This window comes from Grampus griseus (assembly GCF_964374135.1).
Source record: "Grampus griseus genome assembly, chromosome: 9".
Classification (NCBI taxonomy): domain Eukaryota; kingdom Metazoa; phylum Chordata; class Mammalia; order Artiodactyla; family Delphinidae; genus Grampus; species Grampus griseus.
Window position 1 is genome coordinate 102,941,236 of NC_139003.1, and position 12,675 is coordinate 102,953,910.

General features: G+C 52.1%; 1 protein-coding gene across 2 annotated transcripts in view; it reads left to right on the forward strand.

Moving 5' to 3' along the window:
• The window catches only part of GRB10 (growth factor receptor bound protein 10), a 162,340-nt gene that overhangs the window by 115,195 nt on the left and 34,470 nt on the right, over nucleotides 1-12,675 (forward strand). For both annotated transcript variants that reach the window (XM_082661649.1, XM_082661650.1), the window contains 3 exons: nucleotides 3,132-3,288; nucleotides 11,018-11,133; nucleotides 12,107-12,175. In XM_082661649.1, the coding sequence (XP_082517775.1) occupies nucleotides 3,132-3,288; nucleotides 11,018-11,133; nucleotides 12,107-12,175 (342 nt within the window). The remainder of the gene's footprint in view (nucleotides 1-3,131; nucleotides 3,289-11,017; nucleotides 11,134-12,106; nucleotides 12,176-12,675) is intronic.

The following is a 12,675-nucleotide window of genomic DNA, read 5'->3' on the forward strand; positions in this document are numbered from 1 at the left end:
CCCCTGAAGCCCCGCCTGGGCCAAGGGGGCCATGAGTGATGGTTCACCTTCCATCACTGGCGTCACAGCCAGGGAGGGGCTGGGCCGGGCTGGCACTGCGGATCGCTCGGAGTTCTCCCCGATCCTGGCAGGACCCAGATCCACCTGTGTGTTCCCTGGAAGTTTTACCCCAGATGCATATGTGCCCTTGGTATTGATCTCCTGGCTGAACTGTGAAGCGGTGGGGCGGAGGCCTCGGCCGGCTCGCAGGGGAGGCGCTTCTGCATCCCGCCCTCACAGGATGGGCGAGCGTCTGACCTGCGGGCCTCAGCCTGCTCCCTGGCGTCCTTCGGCCCAGGCCCGTCGCGCTGAAGGTTGAGATGGAAACCCTCGTTTGCTTCCAGAATGAGCCCCAGCACCGCCCAGGAGCCGGCTGCAGGGCCAGTGGGCACAATGCAGAATGCTGCTTCCAGAGCTGCCGGCTCTAGAGGCGCAGTGGGGACAGCTTCCTTTGGCGTGTGTATTCGTTACAGATACTGTCACCTGGAGCTCCAGACGTGCTCCCAGTGTGAGACTGCAGGGGTGTGTGGTGGCTTGCTTGTCTGTCTGTCTGTCTTGGGGCCTGTTTCGCCTGTGGTCAGCTGGCCCTGGTGAGTTGGGGGAGGTAGCTGGACAGCGCGACCAGGAGCAGCATGGACAGTGCAGGATTCGAGGTCCTGTCCTGGAGCCTGTGTCCCTCTGTGTCTGTCCCTGTCGCAGGCCTGCAGCCCGGACCCAGCTTCCCCTCCTGGCCCTCCCCCAGCCGGCTCTGGGGATCTGAAAGCCGGGGACGTGGCCATATGACAAAGCACATCTTAGATTTTAATACTCGGACTATATATAGACCTTCGGGGGCATGGCCTCGGAGCAACAGAGAAGTGAGGGAGAGAGTTTAAAGAAAAGTGCAGCAGGGCTGAAAAGAAGGTTTAAAAGCTGGTGCTGTGGATGATTTGGGCAGGAAAAGACTTGGAGAGAGAGATGGGAAACACATTTCGACCTACTTTAAGTTTCCTAGGGAAAATAGTGTTCACTGTAGTCACAGATAAGCTCACTTAGAAACTTAGGAAAGAAGGAGAATTAGGGTAGTTGATTGGGTGGTTGTATGCACGCACTGCTGGAGCGTACGTTATGTATGTATGTAATTATATATAATTAGCATATATATAAGGAATTGTATGAATTCATTGCTTTTTTTAAATTTGTTTTTCTTTTATGTTAATGCATTTGTTCTCACAAAGTGTTTACCTATAGACCAGAGACATCTTCTCTGTTGAAATTAAATTTTATTTTTATATACTTAGTCATGACAGCTGTGTTTGCATATTTAATTGGTTTTGGAGAAGTAGAGCTGTCACTGAGTGAAACATCAATTCCAGAAAAGACAGGGGGTGGATTTCTTTAAAGATAAATGTGAGCTGTAAGCAGGCCCCTCAGTCCTGACCCAGCCCGGGTTGGGGGGCTGGCAGGGAGGTGGCAGGAACAGCGGGGGCAGGGACCCTGCCCTGCTGAAGGGCTCTGTCCCCCGGGCTGGTCCTGCCTCCCCTCCGGCTGAGTGAGCCCTACGGCGGCTGGGACGGTCCTTGTGGGAACGTGCCATCCCCGTGGGACGTCATCCCAGCAACTCACTGCCCTGCCAGACTCCGTGCTGTGGAAACAAACGTTCAAAGTCTGCACTTGATCAAAAACACGGGAAAAAGGACGGAGAGAGAGACAGACAGACAGAGAGTTGCGGCCAGTTCTTTAAGACCAGCTAACACTCAGGACACAGAGAGCTCCAGCTCCAGACTCGCAAGTGACAGCATGGGTTGCAGGGATCAAGGTTGCTGAGCGATTTGGCAGACAGGCCTGAGTTCAGAGGACACACGTGCTCAGGCCGAGTGTCCTGCCTGTTAGTTCACTGCCATGGGAAAGAATGAGCAGGGGTTTTTCTGGAGTGTTGGTCTGAGCCTTGTGTTGTCGTTGGGTTGTCATCACCTCCGCCTCGGGCGGGGGCACCGGAGTGGGAGTGGGGGGCGATTGCATCAGGCCCGGCCAGGGACCTGATTGGTCTGCCCCTCGTGGCTTGATTCACGAGCTAGAGGACCGAGCCCGAGGCAGCCTCATAGCCGCTTCCCTGCTGCCCAGAGACAGCCTGCCTGCTGGGGCTCCGTCCCCCCCATTGGTGCCCGGAGAGGGGTCCCTGCCTGCCAGGGACAGTGGGAGAAGGCCGGGACACACTCCCCTGCAGGGACAGTCTCGATTTAAAATGCCGTCTCGTTCCTCGGACTGCTTTTTCCATGCCGTTGAGGTAAGATTTCTTGAAGCATCTCACGGTTCCCCTAAAGGCGGCACCCCGTCAGCTCTGCAGCTGGCGCAGGGTAGGTTTTTGGTCCTCTGGGTTTCTGCTTGGCCAGCCCCTTGCCTGGGAGCTGTTGGTAGGTCATGGCTTTGAACAACACTGGGAAAACTAAGGTGGCTTGTAATTTTGTAGGGGGTGGGGCCAGAGGGTTTTGTGACTGCTCTTACTATGCCCATCATTTTAGTATTTTCAATTTCAGCATATTCACATTACTTCTTCTCATCTTCTCCCTACACCTCAATGAGCACGAGGTGAGTGGCGGTGACAGGAGGAGGCACTGGGTGCTGTCTGCTGCACTGAGGACCCTAGAAACGGAGAACAGCTGGAGTCGCGGAAAGTTAGGATTTCTGCGGGCCTTCTGTTGCTTTGTTTGTTCTCACAATTGGTTCAAGTGTAAAATGTCCAGTTCCAAGACCGCCAGCAGTATTTTAAAGGAATTCTGTTGCTTCCCAAGACAGGTGGTAGAGAAGTAGCTCACACACTCTGGTTTGGCCATGTGTCCCCGAGGTGTCTTGGGTGTTGTAAGAGCCTGTGTTGTGATCCCACCGTGCCCTGCGCATCCACGGGTGGGGGGGGGAGGGGGCGGAGAAGGGAAGGGGAGTGTCGATGGGCGTGGCCTGCAGACCCGCAGCCTCTGGTCACCTGCCGCCTGGAAGAACAATTATACATGTGTTGGAGCGCTGCTGTCCACACATTTCCTGTTTATTTTGTTTCAGTGTTTATTTCTGAAAACCCAAGGTTGTTCATCTGTAAGTGTCACCGCCTTGTGTTGCAGGATGTTAAAATCTTTAGCGAAGACGGGACGAGCAAAGTGGTGGAGATACTGGCGGACACGACAGCCAGGGACCTGTGCCAGTTGCTGGTTTACAGAAGTCACTGTGTGGACGACAACAGCTGGACGCTGGTGGAGCACCACCCGCACCTGGGATTAGGTAGGGAGCAGCTCCGGGTGGGGGGGAGCAGCTCCGGGTAGGGGGGGAGCAGCTCCGGGGGGGGAGCAGCTCCAGGTGGGGGGGAGCAACTCCGGTGGGGGGCAGCAGCTCCGGTGGGGGGCAGCAGCTCCAGGTGGGGGGGAGCAGCGGGGTGCTCGGTGGGCCTTCAGGTGAAGACCTCTGCCGCCAGATGCCAGACTGTCACTGCAGTGTCCCCTGCCAGCCAGCGTAGCAGGCGGTCTGTGTGTCGTCCTCCATGCTCCTGCCTCTTTTTCCTAAAATCTCACCTTCCTCCCTCCCAGGCCCCTCTCCCCTGGTGCTTTCAGAATCTCGCTCTTGCACAGTTTGAAGCAGTAACTCCCAAGAGCTCAGCCACAGGAGGAGGGAAGGGTCCCTGTGACTTGTCCGCAGGAGTCGCTGTGAGGGGCTCAGGGGCTCGCTGCACACCTGTGGTCTGGGTGTGCAGCCGGAGGCGCCCTGGGGAGATTCTGGCATCACTGCAGAGAGCAGCTCTCTACCTGACGGGGTCGGGGAGCCATGGTGACAGCCTGTAGGAGGGCACGGGGAGGCCACCGGGAGTCGAGGGTTGCCATAAAGCAATGTCACCTAAGCTTGAGTCTCACACAGTGTCTCTGAGTGATTCGAGAGAGCAAGAGATTATTTTTAAATAGGTGCTATTTACAGAACTCATTGAGGTCTTTGATTGGTTGGTTTGTTTGGTTTAGGCGGCTTATTTTCAGGTAAAGAAGCTTTTCAGACTTCAAAAAATTCTTTTTGGATAACGTACGGTGCTTCCAAATCATAGGCACATATTTAAAACTAGAATTTTTTCTGAATCAACAGCTCTATTTTCTTCTGTGTCTCGAAGGAGAGAAAAACTACACCGCTTGCAAACTTCTTCCCATAGTTTAACATTTTTCTCTTGACCTTTAAGAATGACAAAGAAATTGAAATTAAGCCTCTAGGTCTGGAATATTCTTTCACTAAATGGCATTTGGGCAACTCATATCGTACAGTCTAAGGTTACATGACACGAGGTACATTTGAGTTGGCGTTGCTGGAAGTCACGTGTTCTGGCTCCCCTGTGCTATCAGACAGTGTGCGTTGTAAAGTGAACGCTAAGAACTCCACCTTGTTTCTTTCCCGTCACTACGGATCTGCAGTGCACTTGTGTGTCATCAGATGCTTTGTCCTTCGTCCCCAGCAGCCTTCTCCTGACAGGTACATTCAGTGGTGCCACAGCACAGCGACCGGCTGGCAAGCTCCAGTTTGGGACATCCATAAATGGTCCCGAGTGGTCTGATAGGGTCACCAAAAGCATCTGTTGACACACAAGTAATTTGGAAACTAAACAGTAGTCGGAACCCTGCAGTTTTTATGGACACACGTGCACACACATGTATATACAGATACATATACACATGCATGCATACACGTGTATATATACCCATATACATGCATACACACACACATAGAGAATTACAGTAAGTCCCCTACATACAGACCTTCAAGTTGCGAACTTTCAAAGATGCAAATGTGCATTCCATCAACATCAGGCGTGAGTGAAGTTGCAGCTTGCCCTCCTTCTCCTACTGCTGTCGATCCTTCAGCTCTACCATCTCCCACCTCCTCTCCCTCCTCCAGTCAGTAACTCTTCTTCCTGTTCACTCGATGCCAGCCCCTGTGTGCCAGCCGTTGTACTGTACCACTGTACTTTTCAAGGGACTGTGCTATAAGATTAAAAATGTTTTCTTTATTTTTTGTGTTTGTTTGTTTTTATGTATTATTTGTGTGAAAAGTATTGTAAACCTATCACAGTACAGTACTATACAGCCGACTCTGTTAGTTGGGTACCTAGGCTAATTTTTTGGACTTATGAACAGACTGGACTTACGAATGCACTCTCGGAACGGAACTCATTCGTATGTAGGGGACTTACTGTAATTTTAAAAATGCATCTGCATAGTTGGAGCCAAATATAAGTAACGAATATTGTTGAAAGACCATTCAAAAGTCTGACTGTGCTTTTAATTTGAAAAGAACTATGAAAAAACTTCTGTAGACGTTATAATACGTGAATATCACTGTCCACACCTAGAGAACATAACGGAATGGATGCAGATACACAGAACATTGTCCCATAGGGACTGCTTGAGAAATTCTGATTCCATTGTTATGTGGTAGCACTTGATTTCTGCAGCATCGTATAGTAGACGATAAACTTGGAAAATGATCAATCAGTTGAAAATTTATTCTGAGGGAGTAAAATACGAAATGCACATGCACACACCACTCTCAGGGATGTGATGTCCATACGTTTTATTCTGTATTCTTTCTCTTATTCACAGATGGATTGACATACTCCCCTTTAGGGGAGAATAGTTTATTATAAAACCAAGTAAAAAGGGAAGAAAAGAAAAAAAGGAGAGGGGCAAGTAAAATGATGAAACAAATAAAAAAGAACATGTGGATCAAATTTTAGATCCTGGTTGACAAAAAGAAATCAGTGAGCTGACCTTCAGATGCACGAAGCCCCCTTAGAGGAGTCTTCCTCCCCTTCTCCCACGAGCTCCTTTCTCAGGAGCAGCGAGGGGACGCATTGTCCTGATGCCTGGGTTCTGCAGGTGTTAGTTCCACCAAGTCAGTCATGCCCTCCTGCAAGGGCAGGGCCCAGGGAAACCTCCCACTCTCCACACAGAGCTTATTGCATCCCCGGCCCTGTGTCTTCCCTGCCTGTTCTTGTTTGTGATCCAAGCCTATGATTTAATATTGGTTTTGATCCGTTAAGTTGTTATTTAGGTGAAAATCCTCTTCCTTCCATTATCCGCCAGCATGTAATGGTCAGATGCCCAGTGGTGGGAAGAGGAAGGTCCAGTTCCCTGTTTGATGCCTCCCATGGGGCAGGGCTGTGGGAGGGCCTTTCACGGCTCCCTGTGGTGTTTCAGCATAAACCCCCTTGGGTGGGGTGTGCAGCGTTCTCTGTGATTGACAGCGTCCTGGGTGTGTTCCTGGGTCCCCTGGCACACGAGTCCGCCGCCTCCATTCTCAGGGCAGAGCCACCAGCCCTGCCTCCCCAGTCACTGATTCTCCCTTTAGAAGGTCACTTTCTCATGGGGTGTACGTCGGGGATGCTCCTGGGACCTGCACATACACGAGGCTGGCGGCTCAGGCTGAAGGGAGATGATGCTTGCAGATCCCTAAGGCCGGTGGTTCCACCAGTCCCCAGTAATGGAGGGGTGAGCAGCCCACTCTTACAGCACTGAGTTGATGTATAGCCTTAGAAATTGAGGATTTCCAAGCACAATTACGATGCCGATCTTTGCAGCTAGATATCATATCCTTAACAGTATTAAACCTTTTCGCGCTCAGAAACGAGCGATGATTTAGGAGACATGGGGCAGTTTCCAGGATGGCCATTCGAGACGGCTTCCTTTCCACTAGCAGGAGACCACGTGTGTGTGTGAGGTCCGCAGCCCCCGAGGGTACCCGCGGGGCCAGAGCATCAGGCTCACGGAGGGGCAGGAACCGCGGCAGCTGCCGGCGCGGGCAGCATCTCTTGCTGGAAGGACCCTCTCTGCCATCTCTCTGAACTGGGCTTGTTGCCAGAGCCAGGTCCAAGGGCCCTTCCTGGTCCCCAGTGTGGGCTCCTGCACCACTTGCTGGTTTGAAGAGTTGGGGCAGAGCCCTGAGTGCATAGTGGTCTTAGGTGACCGTGTCCTGTGTTTCCTGATTTCCCGGGAACTCATACCTTTCCTGATCTCTCCAACAATTACTGGCCCCAAAAGTCCAGCCTGGATGGGATGTTTCGGCTCCAGTATTTTGGGTAGAGCTCAGACGTGGAACCACTGTCCCCAGCCAGTGCCACCGGACAGCCCCCGAGTCCAGCCAGCAGGGGCTGGGATGGGGCCGTTGCCCTCCTGTCTGCAGGTGAGCAGCCAGGCTCACTTCAGCCAGGACACCTTAATAGGTAGAGGGCATAGGGATGTTACACAGCCAGCCTGCAGCTGTATCAAGTACACAAACTGTATTTTAAAGGAATCTCGAAAAACAGGAACTTTGGCATGAAAAATAGCATCTTGGTGCCCCCCGTGAACTTGAAGATGGGCCCACCTGTAAGCTCCATCCCCCTGGGAGTGCAGCGGCTCCCACAGGCGGGCCCTGAGTGACCACGGGCGTCAGAGTGGGTCAGCGGGAGAGGCTGGGACTTAATTTTAAGCCTGGGGCACCGTCACCGAGGAGGGTCACAGCCGGGTCCTGTGCACCTCAAGGATTTGGGGGGTTCTGTTGTCGTGTGAATCAGGACGAAACACCTCAGGAAGAAGCAGGAACCCTTCCTCGGGCTGTTCGCTGCTCTGGGTTTGTTCCTGGTCAGATGAGAAGGGCGTGACGGCCGCCCTGTGGCGTGACCGGTGCCTCCAGATGCTGACATCTGCACAGACTGGCCGGGGAGGAGCGGCCGCCTTGCCTTCAGCCTTGGGGCTCAGAGCGGCCTCTGCAGGCTGATCCTTTTCTATCTCTGTCTCTGTGTCTGTTACCTCTGAAAGGCACCAAATGACACCCTTTCCCCACTAAAATACACACCTAGCGGGGAGGCTGCTTACGGGGCAGATCCAGACGTCAGGATGTTTGCTGTGGGCGTGTTCTGCTGCACACAGCTCCGCACAGCCCGGGAAGCCCGGGGCAGCTGTTCAGCGCTCCCGTCTCTGTGACGTGGGCTGCGCCAGGCGGTGAGGGGCTTCAGGGGGCAGTGAGGTGGGATGCTGACGCCTCCCAGTGCCCTCGGCTGGGTGCTGGGTCTGCCAGCCCCACCTCACCCCTCGGGACCGCCCAGGTTTCTGCCGAGGACTCTTGTCTTGTGTCTGCTGCACGGCCCCAGAAGTAAGATACGCTGCTTTTTTTAGTTGAAGTGTAGTTGATGTACAGTGTTGTGTTCATTTCTGCTGTACAGCAGAGCGACTCAGTTATCCACATATATACATCATTTTTTATATTCTTTTCCATTATGGTTTATCACAGGATGTTGAGTATAGTTCCCTGTGCTATACAGTAGGACCTTGTTGTTCATCCATCCTGTGTATGCTAGTTTGCATCTACTGACCCCATACTCCCGATCCTTCCCTCTCTCTCCCCCACTCCCCCTTCGGCACCACAAGTCTGATCTCTGTGAGTCTGTTTCTGTTTCGTAGGTAGGTTCATCTGTGCCATACCTTAGATTCCACACGTAAGCGATATCATATGGTACTTCACTATGATAATCTCTGGTTGCATCCATGTTCATTATTTTATTCTTTTTATGGGTGAGTAATATTCCGTTGTATGCATATCTGTGTGCCACGTCTTCTTTATCCATTCCTCTGCTGATGGACATTTCGGTTGCTTCCCTGTCTTGGCTGTTGTGAATAGTGCTGCTGTGAACATAGGGGTGCATGTATCTTTTTGAATTAGAGTTTTGTACAGGTATATGCCCAGGAGTCGGATGGCCATCATTGAGAAGTCTGCAAAATATGCTTTTTTTTTTGAGTTGTCTGAGTTTTAAATGTCTTTCATGTAGAGTATGGTGGCGGCATAGATGCTGGCCTTAGTTCCGGAAATCAGAAAACTACAGATACCCTTTGAGGGACGTCTTCCTCTTCCATTTGTACAAAAAGTCCTTTTGGATGAAAAGTCACATGGCAGTTTTACTTAAGGCCATTGTGATCATATGACATCTGTAGCTGGTGATGTGAGCGTTTAATACTATTGCCTGAGGTCATCTGAAAATATGTGTCTTTAGAATCAGAGAGAAAATCAGACCTGGACAAAAAGAGCTTTGAACTGAGGTTGTCCCAGTGGCCTTTCAAAAGCTGTGAGCACAGGTCCTGGGCCTTCAGTGGGAGGCCAGGCCGACAGCTCTGGCATCTCTGAGGAGCTCAGTCCTGGTCCCACCACTGGCCGCAGAGGGTGCAGCGGCCTTGGTTTCCACCTGTAGGTCTCCCAGGCCTCGTGGGGTCAGCGGAGTGGCCTGGGGCAGAGAAGCACCTCCTGTCGGGACTGCTGACAGTCTATTCACGCTGCCGTATGCGGCTGTACCAGGGTAGCTAGGCCTGGGAAGAGAGGATCCTGCCTGGGTTGCAGCATCCTGGGGCCCTATCGAGCCAGTGGCTCCCGCTGGGAGGGCCCTGTGCCCCTGAAACTCGACATCTGCCTTGTCCTCCGTTAGGTCCACCCCGCTCTTTTCTTTCTCCTTATTTTACCTGGTAAAAAATTTTAATTCTATAAACCAACCATCAGCAGGTTATTGGGTCATAGTTGTTTTTTTCCCCATAACCACAGAAATGTTTTCTCTGAACAAAAATCTCAAGGAAAGTCATGGGTTTGTCTTAAATGAATGACATTGTGCTAACCCCTATCTTGGCAGCAGACATAGCTGTTGTAACCATGCTCAGGCTGCCCCTGGTTCTTCCCCTCTGTCCTGGGGGCGTCCTCAGGCAGGGTGTGCGGTTCCTGAATCGCTTGCCAGTGCCCGCCTCATCCGGGGACCAGTGGGCCTGTCTGTGGCTCACTGGTGGTGCCAGGTCTGGCCCTTCCTGAGGTGCCTGAGCTTTCTGTTCATCGTGGGGAGGAACTTCAGGCTTTAACTATGTCTCTACCGAGGACAGCCCGTCCTCGTGTGCCCTGTGTGCCCGCGGGGCCCGGCTCAGACCCGTGGCCTGGTGACTCTCCTTCGTGGACAGGAGTTCTCCCACGTTCGCAGATGGCTTTGACTCAGGAACGCTTTCACCCTGCACCTCGTCCTTCCTGGGGATTCCGCGCTGGCTGTGTGCAAGGAAGCGGGAGCTGGGAAGGGCCGACGGAGCGTTCGTGTCAGTTTCGTGGCATCTCCTGCTCCGCCGTTTGGGCCTCAGTTCACACGTCGAAACTGCTCTGGGCTCGTTTGCTCCTGTCACGTATCCCGTTATTGAACGTGGTTGGTTCCCTGCCGCCCGGTCAGCAGGCTGTGCAGGGACACGTGAGGGCGTCAGGCCACGTGCCTCTCATGTTCCACGTGGAGCCAGAGTGTCGGACTGTGAGGGAAACACCGCCCCTGGTGATGCCGCTGCTGAGTCAGGCACCGAAGCGTGTGTCCGTGCACGCTCCCCCGAGTGCTGTGCCACGTGTGTGTCCTTCCCAGCGGCACAGTCCCGCCGTGAGAACAGCTCCGGGGTGTGCGTGATTAGCGTGGGCTCCAGCGGACAGCCGGGCGTGGGGACGGGCTGCCTGCTGGTAGCCCACTCCCTCCCGTGTTACGCCCTAACACCCTCCTAGGCAGCTGAGTTTCACGAAATCAAAGCCGTCCTGCTTCTGCCCCCCACCTCTACCCACCTGCCCGTGCGTCCTCCTTGCTCAGAGCCTTCCCACTGTCCTGTGTCTTGGGACATTTTCCCAGTCATTAGAGTCCCTGTTCTTTCCAAGAGTTGACATTTCTTAATTTAAAGGCAGAATCACCTGCGCAGAGTCTTTTTTTGATGCCAAATTGAGAAGAAGTATATGAAAGTTAAGACTGACCTGAGTTCCTCATACTCTGTGTCCTAAGACCTCCTATGCATTTGAGATAACACATTAGAGGTTTCGGTTTACTTTTGGTTCTTGACCTCGTCTTTGCTCACGAAGTTTGAAGAGGAACAGAAAAGTCAAGCAGATTTTGTAATTGGTTGTGAGGCTGCCTTGAAGGTTCTGCCTGTTTATCTCACACAGTACTTTTCCTCTGCAGAAAGGTGCTTGGAAGACCATGAGCTGGTGGCCCAGGTAGAGAGCACCATGGCAAGTGAAAGTCAATTTTTATTCAGGAAGAATTATGCAAAATACGAGTTTTTCAAAAATCCCACGGTGAGTCTTTTCTCTTTGAGTCTGGGGTTTGGCACTCTTGAAATCTTGCAGTTTATACTTGAGTTTCGTAGTAGCAGGTCACAAAATAACTGAGATGTAACGGGTGGCAGTTGGGTTTGAGAATCTGAGTGGCTAGTTAACTAAGCAATCCTGGCTTGAAACTCTCTCTCTGATGCTTAACTAAGTGCCTCTGTTCTGGCCGGAGCTAACCATCACCTTCTCCCAATAGCTGGAGTGGGAGAGGGGCTTAGTCTCTAGGAGTAACTTAGTCAAATACTCAGCAAAATAAAAACTCATTATTCTCTGCAAATAGCAAGTATTACTTTGGGATTATTGGGGGAAGAATCAGTAGAGAAATCAAAATCCAGGTGGGTTGAGCTACTCTCCTTGATTTTTCTTTTCTTTTCTGCTTTTTGCGGGGTGGGGCCCTTGCCTTGTGGGATATCAGGATGGAGCTCGTACCTGCCGTGGTGTGAGCGCCAGTCCTAATTCTGAGTTACAGCAGCAGCAACTGGGGGGGGGGGGGTCCCAGCATCAACTTCTGGTTCTGATAGTTTAGCTGCTTTTTCATTGAAAGGAAGAAATTTGGTAGCTACTTTTGGGCGATGCACCAGAAAAGGCCTCTTCACATCTCTGTGCGCATCTCCTAGTTTCAGGGGTTCTTTATCTCATGCCACGCGTCTGTGTCCCTGAGTTAGGACACGCGGCAGCCCTCTGCCTTGGTGCAGTGCCAGACGTGGGTCATAGTGGGCATCACAGACACTCCAAACTTGGTGCAGCGTTGAAGGGAAAATGCAGCCCGTTGAAGTCAGTGTTTCCATTGTGTGATAAAGGAACAGAAAGCACTGTCATTTTAAATACAAATTGTACATAATTTTACCTGGAGGAAAGTTTTCGGTACTGGCATACCTGTAAGTATGCTTTTCCCCACTCTTAAGCTAACCTCTGACATCTTTGTTTTTCCATGGCCTAGAATTTCTTCCCAGAACAGATGGTTGCCTGGTGCCAGCAGTCAAACGGCAGTCAGACCCAGCTTCTGCAGGTACTGGGCAAGAAGAGGCTTCTGCTGGAGTCTCTGCGTAGAAGCTCTCAGGCTGTCCTGGGGGCCTGGTAGGAGCCTGGAGCGGTTGCGTTGTTACTCATGTACGAGCCTTGGCCCCTCGTGGAATTTAGAGTCACCAGAAATGAGTGTTTCCCTGGGAAAGCTGCATGTAGCCAGGCTCCTTCAAAGCAAAACAAGCGCTTAGAAACAGGATACACTGACCTAGAGGCCATCGGGTGCCTCTCCACGCTTACTGCTGCCTCATGCTGTCCCGGGAAGTCAGGATATTCCTCTGCACCCCTAAAGACGTGGCTCTTAACGGCACGTTAAGTAGTACGGGAATAAACCATTCCCTAAGGCAGCCAGCACTCTCCAGGTGGCACTGAATGTAAGAGAAAGTACTCGAATGTAGTTCCTGCAGAAGTCTGCCCTGAGCCCTCCTTTTCCTGCTGTGTTTCTGCCTCTGGAAGCTGAAAGCCGCTGTGCTGTGTCCTGGGCCC